Genomic DNA, 18,394 nt, shown 5'->3' on the forward strand with positions numbered 1-18,394 from the left:
TATCATCTTGGCAAATTCTGGACCAGGCTGGAAGCACCACAAAGCTGCTGCTTCTAATTCTCAACTAATCTTTGTAAACATAGGTGTTTGGAAGATTACAGTCAGGGGCTCTGAAGTTCACTCCTCTCAGCAAATAGGTTAGGATCCAGGTGTCTTATCCACTTTCAGTATAGCTAGCCTTTCTTGTTTCTTAGGCCATCCAGTATTTCAACCATTTCACTCCAAAGCTGAGTCTCCAGCAGTAGTTTTTTCTTTCTTTAATAAAAACTTAAGTACTCATTTACTAACTCAATCATTTTCTCTGCTTGGCAGATTATCTCCCAATATAATGTAATCAAGAACTGTACAGAGGCAAGGCATATGGTCCTCAATTTTGTCTATTTCATCAAATTCATAAACGTGGCCTAATGGCAAAATTACAAATATATTGCACTGAGGCATTAATTTAATCAAATAAGGGATTAAGTAGCGTATTTCTGTACACAACAAATGCTTAGAACTAAATATTTTATAGTATAAGATAACATTTTTTTTGAAGTGGATTCATCAGGCTTAGGTATACAGCCAAATGGTCCTTGCAATTCACTGTTCCCTTGGGATTGCACTCAAGCTGTGTAATACAGACATAACCAAATCTCATTACTTAATAATGACTTGTTTTGCTTTAGTTTTTCTTTGTTCTTTGGCAGTACAAAGTCGGGAAATGTTAGAGTTGACAAAAGGGCTGGAGAGAGAAGACACAAGGGAAACGGGAGGCTGACATTTTACTGTGTGAGCCTTCTTGTGGAAGATCACACAATGAGAAAATAAATGATATGATTTAAATTTTAGTTTCAACACCTTCACTTTTAACTAAGGGTGGGCAATGCAGGACTTTACCAGAAATGCTCAGAATCTATCAGCCCTCTCCCATTAATAGAACAGTGATATAAACACAATATTACTTATTTACCAGCACTTATTTAATCAGAATGATGCTTTTCTTTCATTAACACGCATCTTTAACAACACAATGACCAGGACATTTATTTAGCAAAACTAGAGCAGAAGAAGCTACAAGTTAATATGAACTTGCTGACTCCACTCAAAAACAAGCCCTCATCAGTCAATAAGAATGACACAGTAGCATAGCCATTGTCAGAAAGGTGTTTGAACATTCTCCACATGGGTGTAAGCGGATGGTGTAGGCTCGGAGGGCCCACTACCATGTTGTGTCGCTAAATAAATGAATAAGAACATGTAAAAGTGAGTCACTGAAATACTTTGCAAAACCAAGAGTTTCTCATATTTATTTAAAAACTATACTTGGCACCTGAGAAAAACCAACGCTGACCTTTGAACAACAAATGAACCTCTTGACACTGTCTGCATGCTTATAGAGAATTGCAGCCACATGATTGGCTGATTAGATATTTGCATTAACAAGCAGGTGAACAGGTGAACTTAATAGAGTGACACTGAGTGTATTTTAAATGCTCTGCCCATTTCTCAAGGCTAATGCCCACTAATTCTTACATTAGCTACAACAACTCCAGTTTAACTGGACTGAATGCACTCGTATTCATCCAGATCCTCATCAAACCTCTCAAATAATTCAAAGCATTCTTGAAAAAAGTTACAAAGCAGTTCTCATGAAATCTCAAGCAAGAGAGAGCACACAAGACTATGAGACACATAAAGCTGCCTTCTGATTCTACAGATTTCCCATGAAAGCCAGCACTTCATTGACACTACAGTGATGGTTCAACACACAATGGATTCAGAAATTATTTAGGTTTTTCAAACCCAATTCCAATAACCATATTATCAAATATCTATACATTTGGTAAGGTTTTATTTGACATATTACAGATGCTATGTAAATGATGTTAATTTGGTTTTAAATTAATACCATAAATGAAACGGAGAACTTGCAACAGAATGATCTGCACAACCATGGGTAATGATGCTTTGCTGCAGGATATTTCAAGGACATACTGACACCTGAAGAGCCCACACTTTTTACTTGTTGTTCAAAAGAATATTAGCTTAAGCAACCAAGCTGTGCCATTCTCCTTCAAGTGAAGCACCATTTTTGGCCAAGTATAACCTTGGAAACTGTTCTGTAGTTAGAAATTTGGACAGACTTCATGATAAACTCTTTCAGTTAGTAGTAAACAAATTCAACATTTCTCACCAATAAGCTACCTTTAGATTTAGGAACATGTATACGGTAAAGATGCACTGATGCCATATGCAGGTACCTTTGATGAAATCAAGTACAGTATGATTTTTAACATTGTTTTGGAGGGCGCAACGATACAACAGAAACTAAAAACTGTTCATGTACTGTATAAATCAGTATCAGATGAATACAGTTTGTTTTGTAATATAATTACATTAACTATTAACAGTTTCTAGCACAACGGTGATCTAATCTGAATGCATGACTGCTGAAGAAGTTGATTGAGAACAGAATACATACTGCCCAATTTCTGATAAAGTGAGTTCTGTCATTTGCAACTGTGGCTCCCCAGAACCTTATCTACCAGAATTGTAAACTTTTGAAGGAGAACTTTTTGTTTTGACAGATAAAGTCACAATTGCAATTAACCTGCAGCACACAGCTAAAATAAGCTCCGCAGATACGGAGGCCTAGTTATGGCTTATAACAATTAGGCCTTCAATATTTCAAAGGACTCATCTCTTCAACAACTTAGTCAGTTTCTAATTAGCCCAATTCTGCATATGCAATTTAGATGTAATTACCGTGACTAATTAAAATGTTACCGCTAATAGCAGAACAATTATATAACCCACAGGATTCGAGTTTTGAGTTACTAATTTAAACATATGAAATGCTGATTACATGGAGAACAAATGCTGCTTACATTTTTCAACACGACCATGATCCATCTGCTGTTTGCGCAGGGATAGACAGTACTCTCACTTTAAGCATTTGTAGCTCTCAATGCAAACCTGAATGCAATGTGGGACCAGGTATTCCCAGGCATTAGTGAAGATGCTGCACTCTTTCAAAAAGGCTTCCTGAACATCCTTCAGTCTTTTCCTTTGTCTACCTGGTAACCTCTTACTCCAAGAGGGCTTGAAATGAGGTGTTTCATTCAGCCATCTGTCATTGGGCATGGGAAGGACATGGACAATTAGCACATTAATGTCCTGTTCAATAATGCTTGGGATATTGGAGAGAATGCCAACTTTGGTTTGCTTGTCCTGCCAGTAGATTGGAGGATTCTGTGCGGTGCTGGTCTCTCTTTTGTGCTGTGATACCTATGCATAATCCATGACTCAGAATCTGACCAGTGCTGCTTGGTAAACCATAAGCATTGTATCGACCTTCAAACACACCTGCCCCCACTGAGACCGAGAAAATGTGACAGCACATGGAAGAATGTTATTATTGACATCTGTCTTTACTGAGTGCTGGCTCTCGAAATCTGAGAAATGGTCAGTATTTCCCAGGGTCTCACTGTGGGCCATCACTGTCAGGAGACAGTGCCATACAATGGGGCAAGTTGGTACAGAATGTCTGTTTTGCAGATGTTGAGTGTCAGGTCCCTCTTTAAATGCAGCCTACTTTGGTAAACGAGCCAAAGGTGACTTGAAACTCAGCATCCATAAGCGTGCAGGCAGCTTGACTTCCACAACCGAAGTGATCTTGGTGCTAACTGGAAGCAACAATGGTCAGGTTCCCATCTGCCCTGCGGACTAACTGCATACAGCTGGCAGCTTGTTGGAGCTATGGAAAAACTTTTGGGGCAATAATAGTCTTGCTTAACACCAGTCTCAGTTTCATAAAAGTACTAAAGCTGCCCTGAGGTTATTTCAGGAAACTTTAAGTGTGTTCTGATCAAATCCACATACAATCTGCTAACCAAATTGGACAGGTCTTTTGCTATTCATCCATTATTTTTGTTTCTCTTACACAATATTCAGAACTTTAGATATACCCACTGCTTTACCACCTTTGTCTAAAATCATTTTACTTTGGTTAGCATGCAGCTGATTTGAATGGCACAATGCAAAAGTTGTTCATGATTCACGATTGTTTAATGTCGTTTTCAATACACAAGCGTAAAGGAGAATGGTCCAGATCTGATGCAGCACAAATTAACACAATAAGATAAAGACACAATAATATTTTAAAAAACAATAAATATGTAAAATAGCTTATCTATGTACAAAGATTGATTGTATATCCATAAAGTGACACTCAGTACAGGAGTGTTTATACATAATGTGACTGACAGGAAATGTTAAAGTAATGGTGGTTGGGGATGTGGAGGGGTGGGTTAGTGGGTGAAGATGTTGATCATCCTTTCTGCTTGGTGAAAGTTGCTGATTTTGAGTCTGGTGATTCTGGCATGGATGCTACGTTGCCTCCTCCCTGATGTCGCTGGCCCTTTTTCCGACACCTTTCTGTAAATATATCCTTGATGGCGGGTAGGCCGGTGCTGGTGATGGGCTGGGGAGTTTTAGCTACCCGTTGTAAGAGCCTCCTGTGTGCCATAGTGCAGTTTTCATAGTGTACAATGTTGCATCTTGTTAGGATGCTCTCCACTGCACATCTGTAGAATGACGTGAGTATAGGCAGTCCCCGGATTACATACGAGTTCCGTTCCTGAGTCCGTCTTTAAGTCGGATTTGTACAGAAGTCAGAACAAGTACATCTGGTATTATTTAGCGTCAGTTAGTCAAATGATTGTCTTAGTATATAGTATATATTTTACCTTTCTATGCATATAAAACACTTAAGAAACGTATGTATTCCAATAATTAAACCACTGCGTTGCTTAGTAATAATTGCAGCTTTAATTGAAGCAGCACCTTTCACATGCTCCATTATTCTCACTTTATCCGTTATCCTTTAAAATTGTTCCGATCGTTGACCGACTGTAGCCTAACGCTTTTCCAATGACCGATGGCGTTTCACCTCTTACCAAACGCTTTATTATTTCTACTTTATTTTCAATCGCGATCGCTTCCCGTCAATGGAACAGAAACACTGTGGGCGACGGCTCCCGAGCTTTGCCGGCTCCCGAGGTCCGCTGGGTCCTAAGGAGCACTGCATTGAGACAGGCTAAATGGGACAAGTGGGGGCTGTGCTGAGTTTGGGTATTTGATTATCCACAATATTCCACGTGGGAATTTAAACTGGAGGTGTCCGTGTATTTTTTTTATGAGGTCGAGTTGTGAGCTCAACATCAACCCAGCACAGATGGTACGGGAGTCACTGGATAAACATCAACCCAGCACTGGAAGGGTCTATCACTGGATCGAACTCGGGAAACTCCAATCTCCAGCCTGGCGCTGATTTCACTGCCCCACCAGCCGAGTGGAACGGGGGGGGGGGAGGGGAGTCAGAGTGAATCTTACTAAGAAAAATTTAAGCCAAATACAAAGTTAAACAGTTAAACACTCAACACAGTGTCAACGGCAACGACTTAAAATGGCGGACGGCCTTCTCCTTCCTCGGTTCGTAAATACGAGTTGTCCGTAAGTCAGACGTTCGTAACTCGGGGACTACCTGTATAGATGTGCATAATGCTCTCTTCAGTCTCCTCAGAAAGAAGAGGCATTAATGAGCTTTCCTGAACATGTAGAATGTGTTCTAGGACCATGAGAGGTTGGGCTAGGTGTGCATTTCCACATATAACAATTACAGCATGGAAACAGGCCATCTCGGCCCTTCTAGTCCATGCCGAATGCTTACTCTCACCTAATCCCACTGACCTGCACTTAGCCCATAACCCTCCATTCCTTCCCTGTCCACATACCTATCCAATTATGCTTTAAATGACAATAACGAACCTGCCTCGACCACTTCTACCGGAAGCTCATTCCATACAGCTACCACTCTCTGAGTAAAGAAATTCCCCCTCATGTTACCTTTAAACTTTTGCCCCTAAGTCTCAGCTCATGGCCTCTTGTTTGAATCTCCCCTACTCTCAATGGAAAAAACCTGTCCACGTCAACTCTATCTATCCCCCTCATAATTTTAAATACCTCTATCAAGTCCCCCCTCAACCTTCCACGCTCCAAAGAATAAAGACCTAACTTGTTCAATCTTTCCCTGTAACTTAGGTGCTGAAACTCAGGTAACATTCTAGTAAATCTTCTCTGCACTCTATTTTGTTGACATCTTTCCTATAATTTCCTACATGTTTGAAATTGCTCAGTTTCCACTACTGTGCCAGTTATGTAAAAAGGGGTATAAATGATGCAAGTTCTCCCAAAGTTGGTAAAAATCTGCTCTGTCTTGTTGACAGTGAGGAAGAAGGTATTTGCCTGGCACCAGGCCTTGAACTCTTCCACTTCCTCTCTGTAGGCTGTCTCATCGTTGTTGGCAATGAGCCCCACCACTGTCGAGTCATTGTGAAGTTGTCAACGTGAGTACTCGGGAATTTAGCCGTGCAGTCACGTGTGAGCGGAGTGTTCAGCAATGGGCTCAGCACACAGCCCGGGCTATTGAGGATGACTCGTAGGTGGAGCGGTTGTGTGTCCTGACAATCCAAGTTTTGTTGGTAAGGAAGTCCAACACTCAGTTGCGCAGTGATGTACTTAGATCAAGGAACAGGAGTTGGTTCACCAAGATCTGTGGGACAATAGTGTTGAACACCAAACTGAAGTCCTTAAACAGCATTCTGATGTAAGGTGCGTCAGGGCCAGGTGAATGACAGGTGCTTTAGCATCTGTCGCAGAGTGGTTCTGACTTTAAGCATATTGGTGTGTGTCCAATAGCGAAGTTGCTTGTGACATGTTAATTTAATCTATTTCCACACTGCAATGAACTAAACCTTTGGTGTTAATCTGCTTGAAGCCTTTCCATCACAAGAGAAAAAGAAAGCCCCAATTCAGTGTGATTATATTTGGTAGAACATTGTGGGACAGTAATTTGGGAACTTTGCTTTATCAGAGGTGTCATTTGTTGGAAAAGAAACTAATACGCTTTCTGAATTTCCTACCACTAAATGTACATATCTTTACCTCCCCCTCTGCTTTCTGCAGGGATCCCTCCCTCCCAATTCTCCTGTCTATTCATCCCGCTCCACTAATCTTGCTCCTGGTGCTTATCCCTGCAAGCAGCCTAAGTGTTGCACCTGCCCATATACCACATCCCTTCAGGGCCCAAGACAGTCCTACCAGGTGAGGCAACACTTCACCTGGATATCTGCTGGGGTTGTCTATTGTGTCCAGTCCTCCCAATGCAGCCTCTTCTACATTGGGGAGACCTGTCGTGAATTGGTGGATCGCTTCATCGAGTACCTCCACACCATCTGCCAAAAGAGGAACTTTATGATGGCCAAATATTTTAATTGCATTCCCATTCCTGTTCCGACATGTTGCTTCATGGCCTCCTTTTGTGCCATGATGAGACTACCCTCACGGTAGAGGAGCAACATCGTATATTCTGTCTGGGTAAGCTCCAACCTGAAGACATAAATATTGATTTCTCCTTCCAGAAAATAAATTCTACCCCAACCTCCATCTTCCTCTATTCCCCACTCTGACCATTTTACCTCCTCTCACGAGTAGTTTCCTCCTTCCCTTTTCTCTATGATCCACTCTCCACTCCTATCAGAATTCTTTTTCTCCAGCCCTTGACCTTCACCAACCATCTGGCTTCACCTCTCACCTTCCTGCTGGCCTGCCCCTACCCCCACCTTTATACTCTGGCGCCTTCTCAGACCCGAAGAAGGGCCTCACCCCGAAACGTCGACAGTCTATTCCTTTCCGTGGATGCTGCCAGACCCGTGGAGTTCAGATCAGGTGACAGTGCTAATAATATCTCAGTATAAGAGAGAGGCAGAGGCATTAATGTATCTAACAGCAGAAGGGCCAGTTATTTGGACTGAATATTTGAGGTAAATAACAAATGAACAGGAGGAAATGATCAGAGCTTTTCTAAAATGCATATCTACAATCTGTATTATACTACCTGAAGGGATGGTGGACACAGCACACTTCACAAGGTTAAGCACTTCAACGGAATGCTAAGACTTGAGAAAATAGTTGTAGTGAAGGACTATATCAGACAGATCTTACAAAGGATCAGGTGCAGGAAAGTGGGCACAAGGGCAGCTTCCAATTCTGTAAGATTTCATGATGTGGGTCTGACAGTTTCTTACCTCTCTGGAGATTTCTAGGTGTCTTGTTGCAAAATGTAGTCCTTGCTCATGGCTCCCAAGGGATACGTAGGCATTTCCTAGACTCCAGCACGCTCTGCCTTCTCCAACTCTGTTCAAAAAGCCAAAAAGAACATCTGATAGCACATTTTCTTGTACCCTATTGTACAACTTTTGGATGAGATTAGAATACTTCTCTTATCAAATCTCAAATCCAATAGAAAATATTTCTGATCTCTCAGTTTTACTATACAATAATGAAATATTAAGTGTTTGGCTCGAGAATTCCTTTTCTAACATAACATGCAATTGCAAAGCTTTTTAAGTGGTTTCTGGTGGAACGCAGCAGGCCAGGCAGCATCTGTAGGAAGAAGTACAGTTGACATTTCAGGCAGAGACCCTTCACCAGTCCTGGCCTGCTACGTTCCACCAGCATTTTGTGTGTGTTGCTTGAATTTCCAGTGTCTGCAGATCTCCTCGTGTTTAAGTGGTTTCTATCCTTTTCTGCACAGAGAAAATTATACCACCGGTGAATATGAGAAGATAAATAAAAACATAGGGCCCATTTAACTGCTCCATGATATGTTTTATTACAGACCAGATTCACATGACAAGCTTTGCCTTAATGTTTGGTCTCGAGCATAAGAAAAATCTGACAGAGTTCAAAATGAAAGAATACATCAAATGTTGCACAGAATATTGTGTGTGAGCCTCAGGAAAGTCAAGCCTAGTAACAGCATTTATTTAGAGTTTTTTGAGCTACGGCAGAATCGGTACAGCTTTGTCCGACTTACTGTGCAAACAGGAGGTGGAAGGTATGGGTGACAAAGAGAAAATCTGTAACACTTTCTTCAGTTATGTAGAAGGATGTAATAGAGAAATGGCGGTCTTTTAAAGGTGAAATTTTGAGGGTACAGAACCTTTGTTCCTGTTAGGTTGAAAAGAAAGGTTAAAAGTTTGAGAGAGCCATGGTTTTCAAGAGATATTGGAAACTTGGTTAGGAAAAAGAGAGATATTTACAATAAATATAGGCAGCATGGAGTAAATGAGGTGCTCGAGGAATATAAAGAATGTAAGAAGAATCTTAAGAAAGAAATTAGAAAAGCTAAAAGAAGATACGAGGTTGCTTTGGCAAGTTAGGTGAAAATAAATCCGAGGGTTTCTACAGTTATATTAATAGCAAAAGGATAGTGAGGGATAAAATTGGTCCCTTAGAGAATCAGAGTGGATAGCTATGTGTGGAGCTGAAAGAGATGGAGGAAATTTTGAACAATTTCTTTTCTTCGGTATTCACTAAGGAGAAGGATATTGAATTGTGTAAGGTAAGGGAAATGAATAGGGAAGTTATGGAAGCTATGATGATTAAAGAGGAGGAAGTACTGGCGCTTTTAAGGAATATAAAAGTGGATAAATCTCTGGGTCCTGACAGGATATTCCCAAGGACCTTCAGGGAGGTTAGTGTAGAAATAGCAGGGGCTCTGACAGAAATATTTCAAATGTCATTAGAAATGGGAATGGTGCTGGAGGATTGGCGTATTGCTCATGTGGTTCCATTGTTTAAAAAGGGTTCTAAGAGTAAACGTAGCAATTATAGGCCTGTCAGTTTGACGTCAGTGGTGGGTAAATTAATGGAAAGTATTCTTAGCGATGGTATATATAATTGTCTGTATAGACAGGGTCTGATGAGGAACAGTCAACATGGATTTGTGCGTGGAAGGTCATGTTTGACAAATCTTATTGAATTTATTGAAGAGGTTACTAGGAAAGTTGACGAGAGTAAAGCAGTGGATGTAGTCTATATGGACTTCAGTAAGGCCTTTGACAAGGTTCCGCACGGATGGTTAGTTAGGAAGGTTCAATCGTTAGGTATTAATATTGAAGTAGTAAAATGGATTCAACAGTGGCTGGATAGGAGATGCCAGAGAGTAGTGGTGGATAAATGTTTGTCAGGTTGGAGGCTGGTGACTAGTGGTGTGACTCTGTACTGGGTCCAATGTTGTCTGTCATATACGTTAATGATCTGTATGATGGGTTGTAAATTGGATTAGAAAGTATGCAGATGATACTAAGGTAGGTAGCATTGTAGATAATGAAGTAGGTTTTCAAGGTTTGCAGAGAGAATTAGGCTAGTTAGAAGAGTGGGCTGAACGATGGCAGATGGAGTTTAATGCTGATAAGTGTGAGGTTCTACATTTTGGTAGGAATAATCCAAACAGGACATACATGGTAAATGGTAGGGCATTGAAGAATGCAGTAGAACAGAGTGATCTAGGAATAATGGTGCATAGTTCCCTGAAGGTGGAATCTCATGTGGATAGGGTGGTAAAGAAAGCTTTTGGTATGTTGGCCTTTATAAATCAGAGCATTGAGTATAGGAGTTGGGGTGTAATGTTAAAATTGTACAAAGCATTGGTAAGGCTGAATTTGGAGTATTGTGTACAGTTCTGGTCGCCGACTTATAGGAAAGATGTCAACAAAATAGAGAGGGTACAGAGATGACTTACTAGAATGTTACCTGGGTTTCAGCACCTAAGATACAGGGAAAGGTTGAACAAGTTAGGTCTTTATTCTTTGGAGCGTATAAGGTTGAGGGGAGACTTGATAGAAGTATTTAGAGTTGACGTGGACAGGCTTTTTCCATTGAGAGTAGGGGAGATTCAAACCAGAGGACATGAGTTGAGACTGAGGGGGCAGAAGTTTAAGGATAATATGAGGGGGAATTTCTTTACTCAGAGAATGGTAGCTGTGTGGAATGAGCTTCCAGTAGAAGTTGTAGAGGCAGGTTCGGTTTTGTCATTTAAAGCAAAATGGGATAGGTATATGGACAGGAAAGGAATTGAGGGTTATGGGCTGAGTGCGGGTCAGTGGGATTAGGTGAGATTAAGCGTTCGGCACGGACTAGAAGGGCCGAGATGGCCTGTTTCCGTGCTGTAATTGTTATATGGTTATATGTGATTTGAGGACAACCATACAGGAATAGACCACTTGAGGGTTACCGAAAAACAACGGTCATATAGCCTACACAGCCCACTTACAATTGTTTTTTTCCTAAGTTAACATTGCTTTGACAACAATGCCACTACTTTTTTGTTGTGTCAGGAAGGTTCAAGTAAAATAGTTTTTTTCAGACTAGAGGAGGACCTTAGGAAGAGGCAATGGCGCCTAACAGTGACTCCTTTGCTTGCATCTTCGGAAATAGCTCTATTTCCATCTTCGATATCTTTATATTTTCCTTTCAGGGTTCTTTTGAAGACCCCGACCTGGAGTTACACGCTGACTACAGTTCTTTGTGGGGGTGGGAACCACTCTTGGGGCTCCATGACTGGCTGTTATTTGGCATGCCAAGGGTGCAGCCTGATATCTTTGTTCGCCTTCAGACGTTCGAGATTTCGTGGTTCTGGAGACGGGGGGGGGGGGGGGGATGAGAGGTCGGTGTCCGGGCAGGAGGCCAGTGTGTCATGGGACAAGGAAGATCTAAGGCCGTGTGCCCAGGAACCTGAGATCTTTGGGCACATCGCTCAGAAAAAGTGACGCAACGGACTTTTATCATCATAAACCAGCGAGTTGTTTGTTATGTCTCCCCTCTCGCTGTGTAAAGGAGACACTTCTTTCTCCCTTATTAGGGGGAGAGAGGGGAGGGGGAAGGGGGAGAGGAGTGGGGGTGAAAGGGGTTGGGAGGGGGAGGGGAGAGGGAGCACGCACCTGTGGAAGGTTATACAGCAGATGAATGAGCAGTCTTTGGTGTACTGCAAGGCTGTGTCGTTACTGCTGCTTGCTGTACGTTTGAGTGCTCAGTGGTGGGTGCCGGTGGGGGAAGGGGGACGGTGTTTGCTGCTGCTTATGTGCAGGAGGGCGGAGAGCTGAGGGAGACTTTGGGGTTCTAACATTTAACTGTTATTCCTTCTTTGGGGGCATTCCTCTGCTTTCATGCATGGCTGCAAAGAAAAAATGGGATGTGGATTACAAATTACAGCAGGAGATAGAAAAGGCCTGTCAGAAGGGCAATGTCATGATAATCATTGGGGATTTTAACATGAAAGTGGATTGGGAAAACCAGGCCAGTACTGGACCTCAAGAGAGAGAATGTAGAAGGGATGGCTTTTTAGAACAGCTTGTTGTTGAGACTACCAGGGGATCGGCTGTGCAATGACCTGGAGGTGATAAGAGAGCTCAAGGCTAGGAACCCATAGGGAACAGTGATCACAATATGATCGAGTTTGCTTTGAAATTTGAGAAAGAGAAACTAAATTCCAATGTGTCTGTATTTCAGTGGAATAAAGGAAATTACAACGGCATGAGAGGGGAACTGACCAAGGTTGATTGGAAAGGGAAACTAACAGGAAGGACAGCAGATCAGCAATGGCTGGAGCTTCTGTGAAAATGAGGGAAGTGCAAGACAGATATATTCCAAATAAAAATAAATTTTCAAATGGAAAAAGGACACTACCATGGTTGACAAGTGAAGTCAGAGCCAAAGTAAAAGCAAAACAGAGGGCATACAAGGAAGCCAAAGCTAGTGGGAAGATAAGGGATTGGGAATCTTTTAAAAACTTGCAGAAGGAAACTAAGAAGGTCATTAGGAAGAAAAGATGAATTATGAAAGGAAGCTGGCGACTAATATCAAAGATGATGCTAAAAGCTCTTTTAAGTATATAAAGGGTAAAAGAGAGTTGAGGGTAGATATAGGACCAATAGAAAATGACGCTGGAGATATTATAATGAGAGACGCAGAGATGGCAGAGGAACTGAATGCGTATTTTGCATCAGTCTTCACAGTGGAAGACGTCTGCAGTTTACCAGACATTCAAGAGTGTCAGGGAAGTGAAGTATGTGCAGTGAAAATTACAAGTGAGAAGGTGCTCAGGAAGCTTAATAGTCTGAGTGTGGGTAAATCTGCTGGGCCTGATGGAATGCACCCTCCGGTTCTGAAGGAAGTAGCTGGAGAGATTGCGGAGCCATTAACAATGATCTTTCAAGGATCGATCGATTCTGGCATTATACAGGATTACTGGAAAATTGCAAATGTTACTCTGCTATTTAAGAAGGGTGGGAGGCAGCAGAAAGTAAATTATAGACCTGTTAGTCTGACATCAGTTTGGGAAGTTTTGGAACAGACTGTTAGGGATGAGATTATAGAATATCTGGAGGCACATGACAGGAAAGGAAGGAAAATCCTGCCTGACTATCCTACTGCAATTTTTTGAGGAAATTACTAGCAGGGTAGACAAAGGAGATGCAGTGAAGTGATGTACTTGGATTTTCAGGCTTTTGACAAGGTGCCACACATGAGGCTGCTTAGCAAGATAAGAGCCCATGGAATTAAAAGGGAGTTAGTTACTACCTGGGTGGAGCATTGGCTTATCGGCAGAAAACAGAGAGTGGGAATAAAGGGATCCTATTCTGGCTGGCTGCCGGTTACAAGTGAAATTCCATAGGGGTTGGTGTTGGGACTGCGGCTTTTTAAGTACGTCATTGATTTTGACTATGGGATTAATGGATTTGTGGCTAAATTTGCCGATGATACAAAGATAGGTGGAGGACTGGGTTGTGTTGAGGAAACAGAGAGCCTGCAGAGAGACTTAGATAGTTTAGGGGAATGGACAAAGTAGCAGCAAATGAAATACAATGTTGGAAAGTGTATGGTCATGCACTTTGGTGGAAGAAGTAAAAGGGCAGACTGTTATTTAGATGGGGAGAGAATTCAAAATGCAGAGATGCAAAGTGACTCGGAAGTCCTTTAGCAAGATACCCTAAAGATTAACCTCCAGGTTGAGTCGGTGGTGAAGCAGGCGAATGCAATGTTGACATTCATTTCTGGAGGTACAGAATTCTAAGAGCAGGGATGTGATGTTGAGGCTCTGTAAGGCACTTGTGAGACCACACTCAAGAGCATTGTGTGCAGTTTTGGGCTCCTTGTTTTAGGAAGGATATACTGACATTGAAGAGGGTTCAGAGAAGATTCACAAGAATGATTCCAGGAATGAAAGGGTTACCGTATGAGGAAAGTCTGGCAGCTCTTGGGTTATACTCCCTGTAGTTCAGGAGAATGAGGGGGATCTCACAGAAACATTCCATATATTAAAAGGCTTGAACAGATTTGATATGGCAAAGTTATTTCCCATGACAGGGGAGCCTTGGACAAGTGGGCACAACTTCAGGAGTGAGTGACGTCCATTTGGAACAGAGATGCAGAGAAGTTACTTTAGTTGGAGGGTGGTAAATCTGCGGAATTTGTTGCCACGAGCAGCTGTGGAGGCCAAGTCATTGGGTGCATTTAAGACAGAGATAGATAGGTTCTTGATTAGCCAGGGCAACAAAGAGCATGAGAAGGCAGGGGAGTGGGGATGACTGAAAGAACTGGATCAGCCCATGATTGAATGGCAGAACAGAATCAACAGGCCGAGTTCAGGATGTATATTGTATATATTTCTGACATTAAATGTACATTTGAAACCTTTATTCACCCTCATTAAACTGAAATCACAAAAGGTGCATCTAGCTTGTATGGTAATATCTTCCTCCAAGAATGCCAGCAAAATCTTTACATAAAGACCCATCTGTTTGAATCATGGTCACTGTATCAGCTAGAAAATGATATTCCACAATAGTTTGCAGAAAGATTACTGATATGTACTATTTTCTTTGTCAACATTATTAATCACGGAGCCCTCCTGGCAACAAGAAGTGGCAGTGTGAATTTTTAAAGAGATTTTCTTCCCAATGCTTATCACTGCTTTATACTTATTAAAAGTGTGTGCACCTAGTTCCACAGGATTAAGACAGGTGAATCAATTATCCTTGCTATAGCTGGCTGAAATAGTCTAACGATATCACTCGAGGGAAACCTTGAGTGTGGGCAAAAAATTTACTTGAAACAGAATGTGCTGAGGAGTGAAATTTTCTCATTCAACGATGATAAAAAGTCAGAAAGGCTTTCATTAATAATTACTACTGAAAGTTTTATCCCAGTGATATGTATGTGCCGTTCCATTAAAGAAAACTACTTTGCTGCCCCATTAGGTCTCCATTCCTGCTTAACGCCAACCACCAGCATCTAGTTTTGGCCATCACTGTGTTGAGGCTTGACCAAACATCCAAACATTTTAAGGTTGAGATATTTTCAGAATGCACTTGCTTGCTGTGAGACTGAACTCCAGATATTAGTTTCACTCTCGCAGAAGAGCTTTATTTACAGATAGGCTGATCAGAGACCACTGTACAAGCTGATGTCTTTAGACATCTTTGTGAATTATGAAGTGCAACAATGTTCAACGTTTTAGGGTGCTTATCAAAAACAATGTACAAAGACTAAAAAAAAGTGTAAAAAGCTTCTACTTTTCCTCAATCTTAACCCCACTAAAACAGTTGACAGTAACAGACTACATTCCTTACCTGAATTATCATTCAATTGAGATCATGATGATTTGCTTACAAACCAAATGCCAGATACCATATACTGGACCAAGTATAATGTTCAGAGTATTAAACAACCTACACTATATCTTTGAATCTAGTTTTCAGTTAACATGGTTAGAGAGCTACCTGTACCACAATTTACTGGATTGTGTAAAAACATGTAGAACGATAAACTAGACTGTCCATAGGAGGAAAAATAATTAAGAAATGGATGAAGGTTACTTGAAAAGGTTAACAAGCAACTCTGAACAACCAAACTTCAAGTCAGAAAAATCAGGTAAGCAAATGACAGGAATGAAGAAGAATACATGCTTGGGTTTACTTTGAGAGGTCAAACTTCACCATAGAAAGGTCCGAACTGAGTGCAGATGCTATTCTTCTATACTCAGTGTTGAGAGGAAGATTTTTCCCTCCAACTGACAGCTACATCTGCTCTTATCTAAAGCCAAGAGTACAGACAAGATATAGTTTCTTAAGGTTGTGATAGCTGGGGATAAGCTCCCAATACCTATTAAATGTTCCCAATGCTGTGTGCTTCAAATAGCCTCTGACAACTAAGTCCAGCTCCTGGCCTTCACATGTGGCTCGGTAGCCCAGCAGAACAGTTTCTACTAACAGGAAAAAGGGCAAAGGCGGGAAACTAGTTGCTTCCGTGATTGGCTACTCACCTAGGAGAAGGAAAACACTGACCTCAAACCTCTGCTGCCTTGTGGCTATACCCACTCATGGGGAAGTCTTTGGGAGTAAACACCGGGGGGAAAATCTGGAGCTGGAGTGCCTAGGGCAGTTCCACATTGAGATCAATGCTGACTGGCAACTCCTGAGTCACTGCTGGTGTCGAACTGTATCGGTCTCTGCCATTCCTTTGCGTTTATCAGCTGTGTGGAGAGGGGGTGCTTGCTACATGAGCAACAGCTTGCTCTCCATATTGTACTGCCCTAGCTTGCAAATCCAGACAGTGAGGAAGCAATAACCATGGTCAACCCTGACTGACGAAGCCCTCAACATGGACAAGGTATCTAACTTTGAAAATCTCTTTTGTCTGCCACATATGATACATTTAAGAGAATTTAACCTTGCATATTTATGTATTTCTAAACAAAACAAGCCTTAGAATCCGCCACACTCCATATCAAGCAGCAAAAAAAAAAGCAGGTTGCGTTTAATTCTTCAGGGAGTAAGTGATTGCCTTGGTTTTAAAAACAACAAATGACAGTTCATTATATTTTAATTGTTTGATGAATTCATTGTTCTTAGAATTAAAAGAGTTATAAAATTTCATTGTACCTACAAAAAAAATCCCTGTAGCTTGCCATAAAACTTATTCCAATCCAATACAGCATCCACTATCAGGGACCCCTACCACCGAGGCCATGCTCTCTTCCTGCTGCTGCCTTCAAGAAGGTGGTACAGGAGCATCAGAACCCACACCACCAAGTTCAACAAGTTATTACCCCTCAAACATCAGGCTCTTGAATCAAAGGGGATAGCTACACTCGCCCCATCATTGAAATGCCCCTACAATCTATGGACTCACTTTCAAGGACTGTTCATCTCATGTTTTTTTTTAAATTTATATATATATAAATAATTTATTAATTTTTTCTTTCTTTTTTTATTTGCCCAGTTTATTATCTTTTGCACACCGGTTGAATGCCAAAATTAGTGTGGTCTTTTCTTGATCATTTACAGTCATCATCTGATGGATTTATTGAGTATGCCCATAAAAAGAAAAGGAATTTCAGAGTTGTATATGGTTACATATATGTACTTTAATATAAATTTACTTTGAACTTTGATGGAATAGTGGTCTTTGTCTCATAGCAGCACTAGTAAATTTACTTGGCTGTGATAAAATTAAACTGACTGGCACATGTTCCATACTAACAAGTTTCCAGTGCTCATAAACAGCAGAAAAAGCTTAAGAATAAATCTTAACCAAGGCTCCATTAACAGTCAGCACTTCAAAATAAACAGGGATGTGCTATGTGCCATTACAATATTTGACAACAGCAAAAGCATATTGCTCATGTTATTGGAATGAAAGTCAGAGAATGGATGATGTAATTTCCAGGCTATTTGAAAAATCCATTTCAACAGACTTAAGAGGGAACAACAGTTATGTTTTGAATATATTAATTATCTAAATTATCATTTTCGTTCAGCCTCTAATCAGTGTCTGAAACGTTATTTACAAACCATGCAATATGGCTGTGTTGCAACATAACTCCAGTTCAGTAAGAAAGGAGATCCTAAGCAGTTAACATGTTAATATTTTCTAGTTTAACATTTTCTAACAATTAATTCAATCTATAATTAAATGTCTACAGTTTAAAATAAAAATATTACATTACAGCCATTGTTTCTTCTGTATACATTGAAGGGGAAGATTTTAAAACATAAAACTTTGTGATGTATAGACTAATATATAATGGTCTCACATGTCACAACATTATGTTACTAATTTCTAATACTATTCTTTTAAAACTTCTAATACCAGGTACTAATTTCTGATTATTTTAAGTTGATTTCAGTTACATAACATCAAAAGGCCAACTGAAGTTTGAGCTGTCTCCATTCCTTTAATAGAAGTGGGGGCTCTCACTGACATGTGATAAAATAGTAACTGTCTGCTTCTTCAACACCTCTTTTGAGTAGCTGTCATTCCTGCAGGTTATTCTGTTATGCTTGATCTCAGCAGGCACCAATCCAACTCTCCTGAAACAAACATGTGCAAATGCCAAAAGGAACCATGGAAAACTTTCCACCCGAATTCACAAACAGGAGATGATTCCTTAACTCCTCCTGCCTATTCAACTATTTGTTTACATAATTATTGTGCACATCAAATG

The 18,394-nt window shown here is 40.8% G+C and overlaps 1 protein-coding gene across 2 annotated transcripts in view; it reads right to left on the reverse strand.

Moving 5' to 3' along the window:
- Positions 1 to 18,394, reverse strand: part of LOC132407329 (G-protein-signaling modulator 1-like) — a 278,415-nt gene that overhangs the window by 93,016 nt on the left and 167,005 nt on the right. For both annotated transcript variants that reach the window (XM_059993671.1, XM_059993670.1), the window contains one exon: positions 8,130 to 8,238. In XM_059993671.1, the coding sequence (XP_059849654.1) occupies positions 8,130 to 8,238 (109 nt within the window). The remainder of the gene's footprint in view (positions 1 to 8,129; positions 8,239 to 18,394) is intronic.

This window comes from Hypanus sabinus, chromosome 18 (assembly GCF_030144855.1).
Source record: "Hypanus sabinus isolate sHypSab1 chromosome 18, sHypSab1.hap1, whole genome shotgun sequence".
Taxonomy (NCBI): domain Eukaryota; kingdom Metazoa; phylum Chordata; class Chondrichthyes; order Myliobatiformes; family Dasyatidae; genus Hypanus; species Hypanus sabinus.